At 46.3% G+C, this 21,842-nt stretch overlaps 1 protein-coding gene across 1 annotated transcript in view; it reads right to left on the reverse strand.

Annotated features, from left to right (window-relative positions):
• The window catches only part of LMBRD1 (LMBR1 domain containing 1), a 701,604-nt gene that overhangs the window by 324,029 nt on the left and 355,733 nt on the right, over window positions 1–21,842 (reverse strand). The window contains exon 10 of the mRNA XM_085610906.1: window positions 15,762–15,826. Within this exon, the coding sequence (XP_085467032.1) occupies window positions 15,762–15,826 (65 nt within the window). The remainder of the gene's footprint in view (window positions 1–15,761; window positions 15,827–21,842) is intronic.

Genomic DNA, 21,842 nt, shown 5'->3' on the forward strand with positions numbered 1-21,842 from the left:
CCCAATTTCTCATAATAAGCAAACCACAAATTAACCTGTGCTTAAACCAGTCAGGCATAACTTAGAGACAATGTGTAAACTATTTATGCAACACTTCAAACAGTAATAAATTGAAAAAACTACACTAGAAAAATCTCACACCAATGTAGACAAATTGAGCAAACTGTAATAAATTAATTGAGACTAACATGACAAAAATCGAAGTAGTAAACCCGGAGTTATGAAATTTTAAAAAATTTAAGTGAAAACAGTGCTAAAAACAACAAAGAGCCAACTGTGGGTATCTGGTTACACCGGACCGGGACAAAATTAAAAATTTCAGGCTGACCACGATAGAGTGCATGCCGGATACAGGGACCAAGTTAGGCCCGCTGTATAAAGTACGTTAATTCTTGATGAGCGGTCTCGGGGCGCCACTTAATGACGTAAGCATCGTTTCCAAGAAGCTGCGAGGTCCTGCGTCGGGTTGTGTCATGCTGCGTCAGTTCCAGTGAAGAAATTGAGTCAAGTCGGTTCCGGTTGGCTGGCAACTGGCCGGCGAGGCTTGGCAAGGCTTTGTGTTGCTGGGCGTCAATTTTGTTGAGGCTGGTAGCTGTGCGGTAAAGTTCTGCGGGGCTCTATGCTGCTTGGCGTTGGTTCCAATGAAACTTGTACCTGTGCAGCAAGGCTTCGCATTGGATTTGGTAAGGACCACGGCTGGGCTGACAAGGCGCCTCTATCCCCAATTCCAAGGGTCCACTACTGGAGGGGCACCACTTTTGGGATTAGGACTCACAACAGGCAGAGTCCAGGTGGTGGGTGCAAGAGAGTTGGGAGCCTTTTCTGTCCCCGAGGCCCTAAACAGGAGGCCAGCCAACTAGCCGTTGAAGTCACTTTGATGGTCTTTGGTTCAAGATGCTGGTCCAGGCCTTCTCATCCAGGCAGCAGAGTAGCAGTCCTTCTTACAGCACAGTAGAACAACAGTCCTTCTGAGTGTTCCACTGGTCTAGAGGTGTACTAAAGAGTTGTGTTCGAGGGTCCACTATTTATACCTACTCCTCACTTTGAAGTAGGAGAAGGTTCAGGGTATTTCCACCCCAGAGGTGTTTGGAATTTGCTGCCTTCCTGTCCTAGCCCCTGCTTGTCTGGGGACATCAAAACTCCTTGGGAATGAGTCAGAGGCTTTGTACTGTGCAAGTGTGGTAGGTGACAGCTCTGCTTCCCCTATCAAGCCAGAGATGGCCCCTACTGCCAACACTAATTACCCCTTTGTCGCACTGACTGGGAGTAACACACAAAGACAATCTGCCCGCTAAACCTAGTCATGTACCCAGAATACAGGCACCAAGTGGTTAGGACAAGAAAATGACAACTTTCTAAAAGTGGCATTTCAGAACTGTGTCTTAAAATCCAGCTTTACCATTAAAGAGGGTTTTAAATTACAATTCTTACACCACGAAACTTAACATTCCCACCTGCTCCTAATTGAAAGTTAACAAATGTAACAAGTTAACCCAATGTTATCCTATAGGAGAGGAAGGCCTTGCAGTCGATACAATCAACTTTAAGAGTTTTTCACTACCAGGAGATGTAAAACTTAAACTTACATTTCCAACTTTTTAAATACAATGCACCCTGCCCTATGGGCTATGGCGGGCCTACTCAAGGGGTGGATTATATGTATTAGGTAGAAGGTTTAGGTCTGGCAATATGTTTATATTTCCAGGGCAAAATGGCAGTTTAAAACTGCACACACAGGTAGCAATGACATGCCTGAGACATGTTTAAAAGGGCACTTTAGTGGTTGGCACAATTGCTGCTGCAGGCCCATAAGTAGCATTTAATTTATAGGCCCTAGGTACATGTAGTACCACTTTACCCAGGAGTTGCAGGTCAATTAATGGTGCCAATTGGATATAAGTCAATGTTATCATGTTTAAAGGCGAGAGCACAAGCATTTTAGCACTGGTTAGCAGTGGTAAAGTGCACAGAGTCCTAAAAGCCAACCAAATTGGGTTCAGAAAATAGTAGGGCAAAGGCAAAAAGTTTGTGGACGACTCTATAGAAAGGGCCAAGTCCACCATGACCACCCCGCCCAGCCAAAAGCCACAATGGACTAATGAAAACCTTGATAGGCTTTCCTGCTTAGGCCATAGAACATGGTACTGTTATGGCTGATTCCTAAGAATCTTGGCCAATATGTACTATCATAAGTGGCCACAGACACATCGTTAAAACCCTTTGGTACATCAGTCCCCTTTTCTAACAAGTCACTTTTGATAGCAGGTCACTCTCCAAACACCCCAGGCTGTAAACATTCAATGCAAGGTGTAGTGACAGGTACCTGTGAAAACAGTGCTGTGTCCATGCAGGTGGGATTGTGGTGAAAACCTGACAAGACTTTCCACATACCAACACAATTCATAGCTGCAAGGTTTCTCATTATTATGTGGGATCCCTTCAGCTAATTCTGGCTTTTTAACCAACCACACTTTACTGCTGTGATCTTTGAGGCACAGTTACAATGTTAACAGCAAATTTTCAAGTCCCAGAATGCAATTTGATGTCTGCTAATAGGCAAGGAGGTCTCACCTAAAGTGAGACATTTCCCATGTGGACACAACCATTATGTAGTCAGGCAAAGCGTGCAGAAAAGCAGTGGGAAGCATGCTTAAATCATCAAGTTTCAGGTGCCTTAGACTGTATGGCGACAAATTAATGTGGTATAATTCAACATTCTAAAGCTTTCACAAGGCACCATGCTGTTGGAAGGGTTGACCACTTCTACAATGTCATAACATTCAGTAAGGAGTAGGTGAATGACCCACAACTGTGTCCAGAAATGTGTTTATTAAAACATTTGAATACAGCACTTACTTTTTTAACCCATTAATAACCCTGTAAACCAAACAGATGGCCCGATTTAGATCTTGGCGGACGGATTACCCCATCACAAAATTGATGGATATCCCATCCGCCAAAATATAAATCCCTATATATCCGTATAATGGGTTTTATACTTTGGCGATGGGATGTTCTATCACCGTTGTGAAGGAATAACCCATCAGCCAAGATCTAAATCAGGCCCAGAGTCCTGACAGTAAGGGTGGGAGGCAAGGAGATGTGAGAGAGGGTATGGAGTGGGGAGTGCAACACAGACTTTCTATGCTTAAAAAAGTCTAACATAAGGCAATTGAATACACTGCTAAAGGGGAGATGGTAAATACCCTGCTTTACTACTCTAAATTAAATATATGCTTTATAACAATCTCTGCAAAAAAACAACTTGTTTTGTAAACAATGAAAAAACACAGTCGTTGTCTGTTTGGGGGGTTAAGCAGCCAAATAAACACTGATTTCTAAAGGTTTGAAAAACAATGAGAAAACACCACTGATATCCACAAAAAAGACAAAAACAGGACAATTGAGGTCTCTGTCCTTCGGCTTGAGGAAGTAGTGAGAGTAGCACCTCTCACACCTTCTTCGAGTTCAGCACTCATTCAATGGCACCCCAGGCCAGCAGGAAGTGGACTTCCTGTATTAAGATTCAGGTGTGGGCTGCCAAAATTTGTCTGGGTGTGGGGGGAAAATGAGGCGCAGAAAAAATTTAATGTAGAACACAGTCAATTTGCATAATCTTCCTAACCCATCAGCAGTGTAGCTGTGTTCCCCAGATTCATGAAAAGCTTTTGGGAAACCAACGTTTTTCAGATTTGGGGGGAAATGATTGTAAAGCAGAAACTTTCAACCAACTCCAGATACATGTTTACCACAGGCTGACGTTGGTTCAGGGTTTGAGCCCGGTGTATTGACAGAAACAGCAACCTCTGAAAGAATTGCAGCATGGTTTCTTGTTGGTCGCTATTTGCTGTGGGGTCGATGACAGCCTGAGGAATACAGGCCATGCCGGGACTAACTGTGGCACTGGATTGGATTCAGAAGACGCTGGAGGCGAGAACCTCTTTGAGTGTTGCCCTTGTGACAGCTCACCTGATTTTGGAAGGCAGGAATAGGTATGAACCCCACTTGCCCTTCTTGTACTTCTAGTGCATTTCTCACTTTGACATACCAGAAGACTGCACGCAAGCATGGCAGCTGGATCAGGAGTGAGGCTCATGTTTCAAATGAGACCTCTTCTTATGCCCAGCAAAGTGTTGTTTCTTCTTCCGCTCTTTAATCATCTTTAGGTGCATGAGGGCAAACTTCTCAAATGGTAAGAGTTGTGACCATAACCCACAAGATTGCCAAAGAGCCACACAGTACCATCTGTCGGCATGCAGGAATCAATGCTGGGAGAATCTTGTGGACCCAGGCTGGAATATAGGATATGTTAAAGGTGAAGAATCTGCAGCTAGAAATCCCCAACAGAAACACTACTAAAACACATACATGGTGAAGTTGTTCCTTTATTTCCATGACCATGTGTTCAACAAGACCTCTCAAGGAAATAAGAGGTTTTGGTAATGAGGAATTGTTCTTTTTTCTTTTTAACTAATGCTTCTGTTAGTAGGGCAGATGGCTATTGTTAGACTAATGCACTGAACAGGTTCCACCCTGCTTAGATTCACATTGAACTGAATATATTTAATTTCTCAATTTGATAAGGAAACATTTCCCCATAACTTGATTCTTTAACAGCTCATGTTAACTACAATGGAGAGGCAAAGGATTGCTGATGAGAGAAGATGACAAGACTCCAATAGAAAATTGGAGTAAAGTTGGACTTGATGTTTGATGATTTGTGTAGCGGCTGAGAAGCACAGCTGATTATTTTGTAGCAGAACGTGAGGTCCTAAGCCATTTAAAGTGATGCAGAAAGCTAGAAGAATATAAGCCTGGAATTTCATATCTACTGTATAGCCTGCAAATCTGGCAAGATGTGGTTTGAAGGGGTAAATGAAGGAACAATTGTGCTGTCTTAAATCATTTGGGGTCTATGTTTGCTCCCACATTATAGTCTATTGGCATAGTCCAGGCAAAAGAGCAGAAAAGCAAATGTCTCCTTTACACGATGAATGAATTTCCAAGAATGGCAATCTTTTTTATAGTAGTCTCAGTATGAGGAGAAAGTCTTAATTACTGCTTTCAGCTGTGGAGTTAAGGATATGTTATGCATACCTTCCACATTTTTTAGAACACACCATCAAAAGGTGAAGCACCCGGTTCCACAAGCCAATAAGAATATTACTGATGTGAGACCCAGTTCATGCATGTCAGAACGTATTTTTCCAAGTGAAGATGGCTACAGTTCATTCAATTGTAAGTTGACTAGCTGTCTGTGGAACAATAGCGACAATTGTATAAATCAGTGAAACTCAGTAATTTGCCACAAAATGTAACCAACTTGGTAGTCTGAAAAAATGCTCTTTTGCTCATAGGATGGGGTTAGCTGCTGGTAAGCCGCTTGTTCCATTAGTTTTGTCAATTGCACTAGGACGTTTTATCAAAGTAATGAAATTCGTGTTTCATTAAGGAATGAAATACTAGTAAGTCACAGAGATTTTGAGAAGTAACTGTCTCTGCTGTCCAAGCTGCTGAACCCCACAAATAGGACAATTAAAAAAAATCCTTACATCTTTTGTGCATTTTCAAAATACAAATAGTGGCTTTTTAATTTTCCTAATGAGCACATTTTGAATACAGAGAGGTTTAAGTAGCATGTCTTGTCAATTCCATTCCTCCAAGAGTTCTAGAATGATCGAGGCGTAACGCAAGTACTGTCAAATCTGTGTGAACCATTTTGGATTATGGGTCCTAGAAACTGTGCATACTGCCTTTAGTGCGATCAGCTAATCTAAAGAGTTAGTGAGTAAATATTGTACAATAGCAACGGCTGATAATGAACAGGCAATGTATTTTAATGCAGAATAGTCAACCTTTTTATCCAGATTAGAAGGCAAGATTTTTCAAGATACAAATGGGATTCTTTGGCTTGTGCACTCTGCAAATTGACATTCACTGGTAGCAAAATCTCAAATTAGACAGCAAGATGGAAATCATAACATCGGGTATTCTGTATTCTGCACATAATTCAATTCCAGAAGTTAAACATTCAGGATGAAACAAGGAGCAGTGGATTGACGACTTCTAGGAAGAATTTTCAGTCCATAGTGTAGCTTGCAAAGAACAGATACTGTCATACAGGGACAGATAAAACACTCTGTGGAACCAGACTGACACAAAAAAGAAAGGGAATTCTGATTTGTCGTAAGGCCTCCAAATTGGTTAAAATATATCTGTCACTATTTGATGGACATCCCATAAAACCAAGCAGATTGGCAGCTGTGTTTAGGCCAATCTGACTGGGCAGCCTATGTAACTGACTAAAAAGGACAGTGGTTCTAGCCAGTGTCCTTCCTGGACCGGCTTTGTGTTAAGATGGCTGCTAACCATGACCCATGGAGAAATTTTATTTACCAACCTGCTGTTTTCGCAGAGAACACTTTCTGAGGCAGTAAAGAGTCTTTTTCCCATGCTCAACACAGCAGAAAAGCAGTGGTGCATTCCAAATTCCCCTATATACAGCTACACTACTATAAGTTGAAAACTTGTTTCAGAGTAACAAATGTCAAGGACTCTGAGGCTTCCCTGAATTTTCAGCGTAAATGTTTACCACATAAACCTCCCAACCATACTTATTGCGAGTGGCTTAAACCTGCACCTTTTCAAAAAGTGTGGGACCGTTGACATATCCTTGAATGCTACACATTTATTCAAAGTAGGCATTTTGGGGGAATTTTGAAAATGGGCATGCTCATTTTCTTCACTTATATACCTTCTTCTTTAATATTGGAAGCTGGGCTAACTTTCAATGAACTAAAGAAAGAAGTGCAATACAGCATAGTGCATTCGTTTTAGGGTTTGAGGCCATAATTCCGACCAGTAGGCCGTAGTCTATGACTTCAAGAAATAATAGTACCTGCTCAAAGGTCCAGTCCCAACTCATTCTCCCAAATAGGCGGTTTACAAAATGGCTAAAGCTAACAAGCATTGGCATAGCCAATAGGTCTCGCCTTTGGGACCTTATGAGTATTCAGTTATGCAGTACTATATCCTTGGTGCAACAGCATCAACTGTTGCTTGGCTAAACACTTATAAGGTCCCAAAGGCGAGACCTATTGGCTATGCCAATGCTTGTTTATTAGGTTGTTGCCGACACTGCCACGATGCCCGCACAATGCCTGGGAGAGGGCCAGGTGTGTAGAGGTATACATATATACTCGGGCGGCAAAACGATGTGCACCGTTTGGGTGTGGCAGACGTGAGCTCAGAGAGGACAGGAGGCAGAAGCATGCACAAAGAGGGAAGGGGGCAGATGTGTGCGTACACAAGGAAGCAGAGAAGTGCACACATGAAACAATGTAAGCGCAGAGGTACGCATACACGCGGGGCACGGGGAGGCAGAGAGATGCACACAAGAGAAGCTGAAAGGTGCAAGCGGGGGTTGTGAGGCACATAGTTGCGCATAGCACAAAGGAGACGGGGTGTAAAGGTGCACAGAGGAATGCACAGGAAGTCACAGAGTGAGAGGGAGTGACAAGTGCGCACAAGCGAGGCTGATAGGTGCAACAGGAGGGGCAGATTCTTGCAAATAGAGGTAAGGACAAAGGGGTGTGCGGGTAGACACAGGGAGGGACATAGGTGCACAGACAGGGCGGCATAGAGGAGTGCACAAAAGAGAGGCCAAGAGGTGAAACGGGGGGAGGGGCGTAAAGGTGCACACAGGAGACCACCTGGAGGCAAAGAGGACACACAGACGGTGGCATAGAGGTATGCATGCAAGAGAGGCTGTGAGGTGCAAACTGGAGGTGGGGACATATTTGAGTACAGAGAGGGAAGGACACAGAGGTTTACGGGTGAACACAGGAGGTCACCGGAGGCACATAGGTGCACACAGCGGGAGGCAGGGAGGCAAGCGAGGCTGAGTGGTGCAACAGGAGGGGTAGATTGGTGCACATTGAGGGGTGTAGGGGTGCACACTGGAGGACATAGGGAGACACATAGATGCGCACAGCGGGAGGCAGAGAGACGTGCACACAAGAGAGGCCAAGAGGGTCAACACGAGGGATAGCGCAGATTCATGCACACAGAGGGACGAAGACAGGGAGTGTACAGGAGCACACATGAGGATACAGGAGGGCATAGGGAGGCACAGAGGTGGCCCAGCGGAGGCAGAGAGGAACACGCACAAGAGAGGCTGGGAGGTGCAAAAGGAGGGGCAGATTCTTGGACATAAAGGTAAGGGCTCGGGTACGGGTGCACACTGGAGGGCATAGGGAGGCTAGGGAGGCAAGGGAGGCACAGGTCACACAGTGGAGGCAGAGAGGAACGCACGCAAGAGAGGCTGAGAGGATCAACACGAGGGATGTGGCAGATTGGCACGCACATAGGGACGGAGACGTGGGCGGGGGGTGTACAGGTGCACACAAGAGTGCCCAGGAGGGCATAGGGATGCACAGAAGTCGCACAGCGGAGGCAGAGAGGAACTCACACAAGAGAGGCTGAGGGGCGCCACACTGGCACGGGGGAGCAGATTGGCGCACACAGAGGGATGGAGACGAGGTGGGGGGGATGTACAGATGCACACAGGAGGTCCAGGAGGAGGGTATAGGGAGACACATAGGTGGCACAGCGGAGGCACAGAGAAACGCACGCAAGAGAGGCTGATAGGTGCCACACGGGGCATGGGGGTGCAGATTGGCGCACACAGAGGGAAAGAGAGAGAGAGGGGTACAGGTGCACACATAAGGGCACAGGGGGCACACAGCAGAGGCGAAAAGGCATGCACACATATGGAGCACGTAAGAGTTGTGCCTACAGATTCGTCGCCATGGGGTGCGGTGGTACATACCACCGGCCCAAGATAACCAGCACCAGTGCCATACAGGCGGAAGGAAGGTTTCCAGAGAGGCAGTTGTCCTGGTGCACACTGCACAATACACAACTGACTCATACAAGTGCCTGCCTGTGAAACCGGACGAAAATAAGGGTTTGATTCGTATGTTAAAGTATGTTCGAGGCTCAACATGTAACAGACACACATGTTCTGACGTTTTCGCCAAGGGCTGGATTCATACATTCCTGGCATTCTGAACCCGTACTTGTATCACCGCACTTTTACTGATAAAAACCGAAGACTACAGATAACGCTACTGATCATTCGCAAAAGAGTCGTTTAAATGGCAGTGGAATAATAACAACAATACACCAAAAACAACAACACCTAAAACAAACATTATAATGCAAATAAGAACTATTATGAGTGGAGCAGCACGATTCTTATACTATAATAACAACAATAATACTAATAATAATGCCTATTGATATTATTATATTATTATTATAATTATCGCTATAATAATTAAAAAACATAACAATAATACTAATAATGACTATTGTCTTTACTATTATTATCTTTCTCATTCAGATATTTATCACGCGGTGACGAGACAGAGCACTGCCTTAAGAAATAGGCATAAGAAAGATTTAAAAAAAATGCATCTCACTCTCGGCACTTTCGGCGTAGCCCGCTGACGCTGGGTAAACAAGTGGGAGGGGTGGGGGGAGTGCAGCCGAGAGCAGGGACACACAGCGTTTACCTTGCGGGAGCAAGCGCACTAATTGGTAACACATGGCGCCACTCGCTCCCGCAAGGCAATCGCCAAACGTGCACGCGTTGCCACTGAAGGCAATGCGCATGCACGTTTTTAAGCGAAAAACCGAACCAATTTCAAGAGGTCTCTTCCCTATGCAGCACATGCGCGCTGCGTAGGCGAGACCTAAAAACGAATGTGGCCAGCACTACCACCCAGCCAGGACAATGTCCTCCCCTAACCATCTTGCTGCCAATACTCAGCAGCCTCCCACCATCCTTTTCTCTACCCACTTATACTGCTAGCACCATATAGTATAGTTTGATTACCACTAACACGAACAGAAAGGTGCAGAGTACAGGATGTGTTGCTTTATAGACATGTGAATATGCAACAACTGAAGCATACTAAAAATCAGGTTTTTTATTTTTGCACTAAAGTAATACCTGAAGGTGGCTGGAAATGACTGTGGCCCATGGTCACACCTGTTTTAGTAATCCCGCTTTTCTACCAGGGCCACCGAAGGTCAGCCTGCTGCTCAACCCAGATTCTCCCTCCCTACCATCTGTCTGTTCATCTCAATGGAAGGGGAGATTTAACTATAAATCACAGAGTAATAACTTAACCATAAGCATTACTTAAGGAAACTGAGTTAAAGGCAACCCCAGTCAGAATTTGTCTGGATAATCGGGCAGGCTAGATGCAAGAATTATGCTCTTTATTCTTACACTCTTTAACAATTTCTCCAACATCATAAGCTATATTTTAATCCGTTGGTTATAAACTAGCTTCTTACCCATGGCCACATGTATCCATATCTATCCCTTCTGTTTACTTCTACTATTTTCTCTCCTCGGCTCATTTACTTGCTCTTGAGCAACTACTCCCTCTGTTAAGATCAATTTACTTTGAAGCAATCTCTAGATATGAAAGTCTCCTCTACTCTTGATCTATTTATTAAACAATTTACACATTACTTGTCTCAATGGAACCTGAATTACCTCTTTACACAAGGACATCTGCTGCTCTCACCTTCCCATAAGCTTCTTTTACTTATATTCCATCTACCTCTGCACACAGCAACAGAACTTTAACTATTTTCCCCTCCTGACACCATTCCCTCCACCCCTCACTTTCGCAGTTTTCTTACTTTGTATATCGTTATCTCTCTTACCAAACCATACCCACTTCCCTTTCTGACATCTTTTCACCGTAATCTAGAAACTCCTTACCTGACTTAATTTTATGCTCCTAAAATTGTGTTTTTCTCTTAGAAGATTTTAATTTTGATAACTACCCACATATACTCAAGTTCATTACTCTCTTATTACCATTTATGTATCAATTTCTATTAACTTCAAGACTCCATAACAAGTTTTTCTCAAATGGCACTTTGGATGACTCTCCGAAGCACACTAAAATTACACCTATTCTTATAATGTCTACCGTTCATTATTATCCTATTGGTAAATTTCATCCTTTTTCATGCCTTATCTACATTTCTACAACGTGTCGCAGGCACATTTCTCCATATATGATGCCTTAAATCCTCTTCTCTGCAGTCTTGCTTTCACCCAACTCCTTCAAAGACAACAACCTTCGCAAGTTACTAATTCTCTCAATTCATCTCATTACTTAAATTTTTCTGCCTTCTTATTCACCTCAGTCTATCTGCTGTTTTTAATATCATGATTTATTTTCTTGCTATTCTATATCTGCTAATATACTTGTTGAAACAAAACTCATTGACACTTCTCTGGTTTCATGGGGTGCTCCCTACTCCTTTCTTTTTCGTTTTGTGGCTGCTCAAGATATGGTTAGTGCTTCCCTTCTGCTTTTAATCCACACCATTCCTCTTGATTCCATCAGGTCTTCGTCTAATCTCTCCTGTCATTTTCATCCTGATTACTCCATCCCCAGATCTTTCTTTCACTTTTTTCCTCTTCAGATATGATTTTATTTCTTCCTGTTTACCCCAAGTCCAAACATTTAAAGGTCTCTCCTTAGCTACATTTAGGTTTTAGCAAAAGTTACTTTATTTTTACCTACTTCAAAGGCTTTTCCTTTGTGGCCACATTTTCTCTGTTGGCGGCACATGTGAATTTTAGCTATTTAATATTTATACCATCGGTCCTTTTTTGACAATTTTCTTTAGAAAAACACTTGCTAGATTATATTTTCCTTGTGTGTCCACGTTCTGCCCTATTACTTGCACTTTTCATCGCGTCTCTGTACCCTCTAGATTCTATTTCTAGGGCTCTCCTATGCACAGTGGGCTATAGTTCAGAACCTTGTTCATGACTGAATGGCCTTCTTGTCTACAAGTTCCTTAATTCTGTTTGATGGCTTTCATGTCCATTCATGTGTTTGTCCAGTCCGTAAGAATTTCAAAATCACTATATTTTGGTTCATTAGTATGTATTCTTACCCAGAAGACCTTAAATTGCAGTGTAAAATGAGGGTTTATTTTCTCTCCCTGTCTCTCTTCATGCTTTCCCCACTCCTTCATACCACCTTTGCTTTATTAAAAGCAAACTCCTCACTACTAATGCCCACTTGCCCCAGCTCACTTCCACTCTGAGTGATGCCCTTAAAATTGTGTTTTAAGCATTCCAAGATGTTACTGAGTGCAGTTTTGGCAGCCATCTTTGAATGGTTTTTTTAAGACATAAGAAATTCAATGAAGATGGCCAAAGCCAAAAAATTTCCTTTTCTTGGTTTACGTTCCCCCTTGTTGAAAAATCTCTTGCAGGACTAAAAAACTACATACAATCTTAATTAATATCCAACTTGACATAATCTAGTACTCCATAACTAGCTGTGGGGTTAAGGATGAATCGTCATGAACTCACAAGTGCAGCATGTATAGGTACCATAGAAATTAAATAGTCACATCAAAGTGCATTTGAGAAAAGAGTATAAAGATATGTGCTACACCAGGGAATCAAAAAACCTTCACCAGGGATTCTTCGCAGTAATGACTGGATGAAACGTCTATGAATTTTGCATTTTGTCTTGCGGTAAAGAGATCTATCTCTGGCCTGCTTCTTTGTTTGTAAATATCCTGGATTTGCATTGGATGTACCGCTTATTCACTGTAACGTCAACCAGCTGAGATGAAAGAGTCAGAGTCATTGATTATTTAGACTCGTATTATTTGGTCTGAAGGAAGCACAGAATGCAGGGGATAACTTGACCGCCCTAAACTAAAGATGCTGATGTGCAATTGTATTTGCTTTTCAGAACACAATCTTTTTGTTGTTGAAAACTAAATAGCTGTCCCCCCCCCCACCCTCCTCCAGAGAGCTGTATTTATGGTAGGTTAAAATGAAGAGGCTGAGGGAAGGTTTCTGCAACCAGTGAAGAATATGTTTGGAAGTAAGTACTGCACCTTTGTGGGAACATTTTAATATGCCTACACTATTAGAATGAGTCTAGTGGATATTAGATGGAACTTTTACTGCTTCTACTTATCAACAGTGTGCCTAAACTGGAAGCCTTTTGCATCCTCATTGTTGATACTCCCCTAGGGTACAACACCTGAAATGACTAGGGAGTTTACTCCTCTACCAATACCAATACCAAAGTCAGTGATGGGAGAGGGCGTATCGTCATAGGTCTAATGAAAACATCTCTCAACCTCGACTTTGCTCAAAAAGAGATTAAGTCCTTCACCTTTGAGATCTTTGTCAAGAAGATGTGGTTCTTCAACAGTGCCATGGACTCTTAAGTGGTGTCTTCAAGCCCAAAAAACCTGGTTGCTTAATGTATTAAATGGAGACATGCTATGTGAATATTTTCAATAGTCCCAGGCCAATCCCGTTTAGTTGGCTCTGATTGTAACAATGAGAGACGTGAACCTCTGGTTTGCCAATGTATCTTTACTGTACTGATGGACCTTAACCAGCTCTACACCCTCAAGGTATCAAAGTTAAGCAGTCCTAGAGTTACTCTAGGAGGTGGTGTGGGATAGAGACTAAGGATTCAGTTAAACAAATACCATCCACTAATAATGCATTGTCCAGTCAGTGCAGTTACTTGAAACAAAATGTTCTTCGTTCACAGCACACAGCCAAACACTACAAGCAAAATTTAGAGGGCATAAACATTAAAACAGTTATGACTGGAGGAGTCAGTGTTACTTTGAGATTACCACCATATTCTCACACGTACCACCAAAGTAAAATTGTGAGAACACAATGAGGTGCCGCAAGGTCCAGAAGGGTTTCATTTCCTTTTGCGTTTCTCATAAGGCATTAGCTACACACAAAAAGAAATCAGACTTGTAATATATGCTTGCTGCTAAGTTCCTAGTCTTGCTGACCCAGTGCCAAGATTATTGTGTTCTCCTGCAACCTTTGTTACACCTGTGCCTTTAAATCTTTATTGTGCTGGAAGCTCCCACAGTATGTTGTTGGGTGTGGTCATTATGATAGTAGTTGATGAGTAAGTCAGGCCACACTTTCTGTGGAGAGGAAAAGTCTAATGCGGTCCCAGCCAGGCTGTTTCCTGCCATGGTCCTCTGGCGGCTCGATTGTACACTAATGTGCACGTCCAATGCAGAGGATGAAATGCGATCTGGGCTATGGTAACATAAGTCATCTTTGCTCTGCCTGTTGGGGGATTGTGGAGGAATCGTCTTCACTAGTTGTTCCTCGGGCTCAAAGCTGCCAGCCAAATAAAAGAGCACATCCTGGGTTGTAATGGCTATCTTGTAGAGGTTGCAATTGCTGAAATGCAGTTGACATTTCCTTGTAGTGCATAGCTATCACATGGGTTTTCCCCTCATGAAATCAAACCTGCAAACTTGATTACAAGTTTTTTTGCACCAAGGTATCATTGTGCTTCTTAGTCTGGCTACAGTCATAGTCTAATTCTGCAAGTGCAGGTCTCGATGCTCTCTTTTTCTAAGTAGCCTTTCCTATATACATGGTATCCTTCCGCAACAATTAGTGGGCTCCAACACACAAGACGTTCAAGGCAGCTTATGCTAGTAGGATGCACAGGTTCCAGGTTTATGCTCCTGAACCTGGCAACGGGGAGTTTGCAGTCAGCCATCCCAACCTTGCAGCTCTGATGTCTTTCTCGGTCTCCACTTTTACGGATAAATGGGAAATACTGCTACAATGACTGGAGGACTCTGCTTCATACAAGATTACAGACAGAGGTTTTGTAATCCATAGGTCCAGCTCTGGGACCAGTGGAAGCTAGTTCTTGACTTTTTTGTGTTTCTCCCAAACTGATCAAGCCAAAGTCTTTGTCCTCTATTTTCCGCAGGAAAGAGGGGTTGGAGCTTTCTGTCAAGGAGACGTAAAACAAAGGCAAAAGAAGAGGCTTCCTCACTCAGCCACTCTCAACCTGTTGGGGGTAGAAACTCTCTGAACGACTACAGCAGGAAGCAAGGACTATCCCTACACTTCAAATACATCATCTGTCTCCTACCATAAAGATCTCTTGCTGGTCTAATTAAAAAACGATTTGCAATTTACAAACATAAGGGAACCTAAAGGCAAAAAAAATAACGTAAAATGATTAGCCCTAAAAGAGAAGATGAGTGAAGACACTATATACATACTTCAATTAGATTAAACACTAAGAAGGACATTTTCCTAAAAAGATAATTAACACAATACGGAACCATGTAAAGCAAATATTATTCACTTTAATAACAAGAAATGCTTCAATATTCAGTGTGGTCACTACATGTTGACTGGAAGAACACCAGAAGGTGTCAAACAGACCCTACTTTCACTCTAATTCCTTGCAGATTCATAACAGCTGTTTAAGATAAACATATAATCAATAGGATTATTAAAATATGGCTATGGTTTTAAAGTATGTTTACAAGGTTTCCAACTACAATAAATCAAGTTTAAAATCGTGTCATAAGAACAAATATAAATGGTTCAGTTAATGTAAGATAATAGCACAAAAGATTATAGTACAGTTCAACACATATAGGTATACCACTCTATGAAGAAACATACAGTAAAATGTATTATGTAACCAGGCTATAACACAGAATGTATGATTATTAAATTGCAGAAAATGACAAAAGATGAATAACTTCTCAGATCAATATTCAAATAATATTCAGTCTGATATCACAGTACTGTTGTTTTACTAAGAAAAGTGTTAATACATGGTTTGTGTCAATGGTTTGGAAAACTGATAATACATTGTACTTACTTTGACAGGAAGAGCGAAACTATGAACAGTATTGCCACAAGGATAAAAAATATGCCCCAAAGAATCTGAAACAAAGAAAGGATGCGATAGTGAGGGATGCAACAGTGAAGGTTCATTGTCCTAACTGTACAAATGCTCTGATCTAACTTTGCGCACATACACACAGATAGACACTGATAAGAGACTTCAGTTGCTATAAAGTTTTATCAATATATTTTAGAATTCAGTTAATCAGTGCTCAATTTGTTTAGAAGAGGGTATGTATTATTGCAAAATAACTGGAGTGATATAGCATATTCCAACAGAATATTTGATTTTTATTCCTCTTTTATTTCGACCTGTGGGGTGAGCCTCACTATTGGAGTCTCAGCCACTGAGGAGACATACAAAAGAAAATATCCCTTATTCTGATAGTAAATCTGTAGTACTTCACTCTGTTTACAATCTGGGTAAATACTGCGTAAAATCTGCAATTTTGATTGGCTCAATATAGAGGAAAAATTAACAAAACGTTACCTTTGTTTAGGATGTTCCTAGACGCAAAAAAAGGTCCTATTACTTATTGGTAATCTTCATTACTCCTGGTCCCGTTGTCCTCGTCCCATTCCGTAACTAAGTGGAGCTGACCATCTTCGCGACAGAAAAAAAGACCAGGAGCATGCTGGGATACCCAACCCACTCCCTCCCACTGGGAGTAAATAAGCGGTACCAGCCCAGCATGCAGCCTGAAAATACCAAGCCAACAGCCGGAAGGCTGGCTGCCAGGGAGGGAGAGAGGTAGGGGCTTAAGGAATGGGACGAGGACAACGGGGCTTAAGGAATGGGACGAGGACAACGGGACCAGGAGTAATGAAGCTTACCGGTAAGTTATAGGACATTACCCCCAGGTCCCTCCTGTCCTCATCCCATTCCGTAACTAAGTGGAGAATACCAAAGCAGAGAACCCGGCCTTCCGGAACCCCACCAACTTCAGGGGCACCAGACCAAAAAACAACACCCCACGGGAGCAAAAGAAGCCCACAAGAAAGAGGAAAAACGCAGGTAGGAGCAGACAAACAACCACGCCCCCAAGCAAGCGGACAGAGCCGAGACCCCAAAACCATCAGGGGACGACCAGAAAAAAAACACAGGGACGACCAGAAAAATACACAGGGACGACCAGAAAAAAACACAAGAACTCCCCAGGCAAGCCAGAAGGGGGCCCCACACGCAGAGCCAAGCCCCAATGGAACAAACAGAGGGGCCAAAACAAAGCCCCACCCTCCCCAAACCACCAAAAGAAGTCCAGGAGAAGCGGACGCGCCCCAACAGAGAAAAAGAGCCAGAAAGGGCAACCGACCAGGAAGAAACCCTAAAGGAGAAGCCCACGGCCCCAGGCAGCCACTCAACCAGGGACCAAACAGGCCAACCCAGCCCAATGGCCACAAGCAGAGGAGGACAGGCCGCACAGGGCGGCAGGGTCGAAGGCCCAGGAAAGAAGACAGCAGAGGCAATCCAGAAAGCGAACCCCCCCAAAACAGGGAAGAAGGCGAACCACAGGCACAGGAACCCACAAAGGACCACACCAAAAGCGAGGGGAAGGAAGACGAAACCGACGAGGCAGGCCAAAGCAAGAGAGCAAGGAAAGACACGACCAACCACAGGACCACCCCAACACACCAGGGGAAGCCACCCGCAGAGCCACAAAGACCAAAGAGGGCAGAACCAGATAAGAAAACAGGCACTGACCCAGAGGGACAGCCAGGAAGAAAAGGGGCCAGGGAACCCAAGCAAGCCCCCCCCCCCCCTCCAGCCGACAACAGCAGCAACAGGGAACCCAGAGGCCAGAAACCCACAGAAGGACCAGGCCACACGGCAGGACCGACCAACAGCCAACCCCAGCCGAGACACCGAAGAGCCGCAGGAACAAAAAGGCCGCCCACCGGGAGAAGAACCCGGGGCACAAGAAACGGCCAGGCCTGAGGTCCACCCCCAAAGCAGGAGACACCGGGACACGAAGCCCAGCAACCCGCCCAACGGAGGCCAGGGAGAGTAAAGAAGCGCAACCCGAAGCAGACCCGGTAAAAAAAACAGGGCACAACCAAGAAAGAACACAACTGAGGCCGAACACGGGGAAACCAAACCCCAGAACCGGCAAGGAGGAAACACCTCCAATCAAGAGCCGACCACCTGTCAGGAGGACAAAGGAGGACACCGAGGAACAACCGAAAGTGAACCCTAAAAGGAGCTGCAGAAGGGCAAAACAGGAAAGACCAACAAGGAGGTCAACAGCCCAACCCCGCAGGACCCACAAACGCCCAAGAAGCCAGCCGGAGAAACCGGCATGTCAGCCAGCCAGGAGGCACCCAACACGGCGCCACCAGGACCCGGAATGAGAGGCAAAACCAAGAAGGGGCACAGGGAAAGGCACAGCAGCCAACCACAGCCAGGCCACCCAGAGAGTGGAGAAGCAGAGGGACGGAGCCCAGCAGCCCACACAATGGACCCAGCGCGACAGCCAGCCGCAAAGGAGTGGCACAGGAAAGGACAGAAGACCAGCCCAGGACTGCGCCAAAGCCCAAGAGAACGAGCGGCCAGGAAAGGACCCAAGCAGGGACCAGAAGAGGACCCCAATCAAACAAGTGCCCCTCAGAACAAAGCTCGACACCTCCAAGCCAAGAGGCGCACCAGTGACCCACATGCACAAGCGAACGGGAGGCCAAACACAGGGAACGCAAGGGCAAACCCAACAGGGGCAGAGCCCAGGCCCCAACAGCACACCGGAACAAACCAGAAACCAGAAACCAATGGAGAGGAGCCCGGAGAAGCCAAAGGCGCACCACCCAACAGGGGATCGGGAACAGACCCAAACAAGGGGAGAAGGAACACCCCAGAGCCAACAAGAGAGCAAGGGTCACAGACACCACAGGCCAAAAACAGCCTGCGCGGGAGCACAGGCCCATCGACAGGCCCCCAAAGGGAAAAGGACAGAGCCCCAGACCCGAGGCAAAGCCAACCGCAACCCAAAGCGGAATGAGAGGAGCGGGAAGCAGCAAAGCGTCCCACACACCAGGGGAGACAGACACCCCAACACCCACAAGCAGGGAAAGGGCACAGCAAACAGGGCAGGGCACAGGAGCCGGGTGCCCGAAGAACAAGGGGCCACCCAAGGCAGGGGCCAAGGAAGACCAACGATACCCAGTCACCACAGGAGGCAAATGGAGCGGCAGGCGAGAAGGCAAGCCCAAACCTCAACAAGCCATCAAGGGAAACACAAGAGGGGGGGAAGGAAACGACAACCAGAAACCAAACCCCAGCAACCCGGCAGCAGACGAGAAGCAAACCCAACTCCAGCCAGAACCCACCAGGGCCACAACCAGCACTGCACCGGAGCCAACAGCCCAACAAGGCCAAGGGCCCACCAGGACAGAGGGAGGGCACAACAGCCCCCTCCCACCCATAGAAAACAAGGGGGAGAACCCAGCGTACCCGCGAAAGGCAGACACCCCAAGCACGGGGCAAGCAAAAGCACCCGGAAGGACGCAAGAAGCAGGCAGACACCCACATTGGCACGCACCATGCCCGAACCCACAGAAGGGCAGGAACCAACGGGCGGAAGGGCTGCAGGCAGCCGAAGGAAGCCCAAGAACTGCAAGGCTCCAGGATCCGAAAAAGGGCAAAATGCCTGACAAGCAGCCAGGAACGACCAGAACAGGCCACAGCAACAGGCAAATGCAGGCGCACCCCAAACCAGGCACCAACCAGGGCCGACCAGGGACAACAGAAGCCCGCAGGGCAGGACGGACGGAGACCCAGAGGACAGAGCAAAGAGGCAACAAGAAGAAGCCAACAATCCCCGGGAGAGCCTGTCCAAAGCAAGCCACGGCCCAGAAAGGAGACACCGCCCAGGGAGGAACCAGGGCTGACCCGGCCAAACCACAGGGCAGGCAGCAGGAGCAAAAGAAGTCAAGGCCGCAGACCAGCACAGCAGGAGAGCATAGCAAGCTAGAAACCGGCATGCACCAAGGGGACAGACCAACAGCAGTCCCACAGGGACCGACCCCCAGCCCAGACGCCAACCAGCAACAAGCGCAGAGGAAGCGAAAAGCCAGAAGGCCAGGGAACACACAACCAATGGAGGACAGCCCGAAGGACAACACCCCTCCCCCTGGCAGAACCAAAAAATGGCAGCGACCCAGAGGAAACCACGGCCCAAGACAGAACAGCGAAGGCAGGGGAGCAGAAGTGGCGGGCAGCCGAAGATATCGAAGGACCATCAGGAACCGGGGAGCAGGAGGCAGCGGAGGTAGAGAACCAGGCCGGAGTCACCAAGGGCCCCGGACCGAAACAGCAAACGGACCCATGCCTCACGCAACTAGAAAGCACAGAGGGCCAGCACACAGGAACAGGAGCCAGCAAAGGGAAGCCCCAACAGGAATCCACCAGCACCTGGAGAGACCTGAGGATGACGGGACCCACCAGCGCTGGAAAGAAAGCAAGGAACCCACATGGCAAGGTCTCAGGGAGACCAGCCGAACCCAGCACAACGGCAGAGCACAAGAAGCGCAAGTAGGAGGCCCCGGGACTAAACCCCGGCATCCCCTAGAGGACCAGGTGCACGGCACGGCTGCGACCAGAAGGACCACCAGGCATCAACCCAAACACCCAAAGAGGGCAAGGGGGAAGACACCAGCCAGGGCCGCAAGTGAACCCCACTGAAAGCTGAAAAGCCCACCGAACCAGGAACATCCAGACGAACACCCAACCAGGAAAGAACCAGACCCGACCCCGCCAACCATCAAAAGTAGACAAGATATGGGCGACACAGGGAGGCATGGCCACAGTCGCCCACAATGGAGAAAAAAAGGGAACCACTATGCGGTACTCACAAAGGGGGAGGAAGAGCGCACCACAAGCCCACTGTCCCCCTTCCCCCCACTCCCTCCCTCCCGACCCCATCAGCCAGCCCAGGCGTGCACCAGGAAACCAGCGCCGGGTGGAGAAGCCTGCCAGAAACGGCCTCCGAGGCCACAGCAAGACCAGCCCCTGGATCGACCCAACCGAGCATCAGGGGCGCCAGGAAGAAGAAGAGGCCGGCAGAACACCAAAAGCCAGGCAGTGGGTCCAGGAGCATAAGCCAGCAGAGCCCCAGGACCTGCCAAACAGCCGCAGCAGCGCGTCCCCCAGACTGGCTAAACCACAGGGAGACGCGCACCGCAACCCGAGCCCCAGCCGCAAAGGACCGGGCGGCAATCAACACGGCACCTGGCAAGCCCGACAGACCAGGAGAATGCAGAAAGAGGACGACGAGGACAGCCCAGCAGCCCGACAAGATGTCCAGTGAAGAATCCATTAGGTAAGTCCAAACACATCCCATTCTGTCGGAAGCCAGAAAAAAAGAACAGGCTGCATGCTGGGCTGGTACCGCTTATGTACTCCCAGTGGGAGGGAGTTAGTTGGGTGTCCCAGGATGCTCCTGTTCTTTTTTTCTGTCACGGAGATGGTCATCTCCACTTAGTTACGGAATGTGACGAGGACAGGAGGTACCTGGGGGTAATATTCATTTCTTCATATTTTATCTCCTTCATGAACTTTGGGCTTTGCAATAATATCCTGAGAAGGGTCTGGCTCTAAATCACACTGCTGGGCCAGGTTAATGGCTCCACTGGCCTGCATGTAGTGGTTATCTGACATTACACACAAGCCAGGGCATGCTCCTCTCCCAGGGAAACCTCCAGCTCCATACACACCAGAGGTTCCCACTGAAGTCCTGGAGGAATGAAAGCAGTTTTGCAGTATCAGTTAGGGACGGAGGTAAGCCACAGGAAGAGCTCTTGCAGACTAAATCTTGATTCTGCCATCTTGAAAACAAGCTGTACAGAGGGTTGGGTCAGCCTGGAGCTGATCCTAGAAAGATCCTGCCAGGGTTCAAGACTTTATTTGGAATATCTTTGGATTGGCAGAGATGCCCACTTATTAGAACTCTCGACCTCCATACTAAAATATCTACACAAGGGCAGAGACTGGAAAAGAGGAGGTGGCTACTGAAGAAGAAAAAAGAACCCACTTTGTGGACGAATCCCGCCTGGAGAAGACTTCAAA

This window comes from Triturus cristatus, chromosome 6 (assembly GCF_964204655.1).
Source record: "Triturus cristatus chromosome 6, aTriCri1.1, whole genome shotgun sequence".
NCBI lineage: Eukaryota > Metazoa > Chordata > Amphibia > Caudata > Salamandridae > Triturus > Triturus cristatus.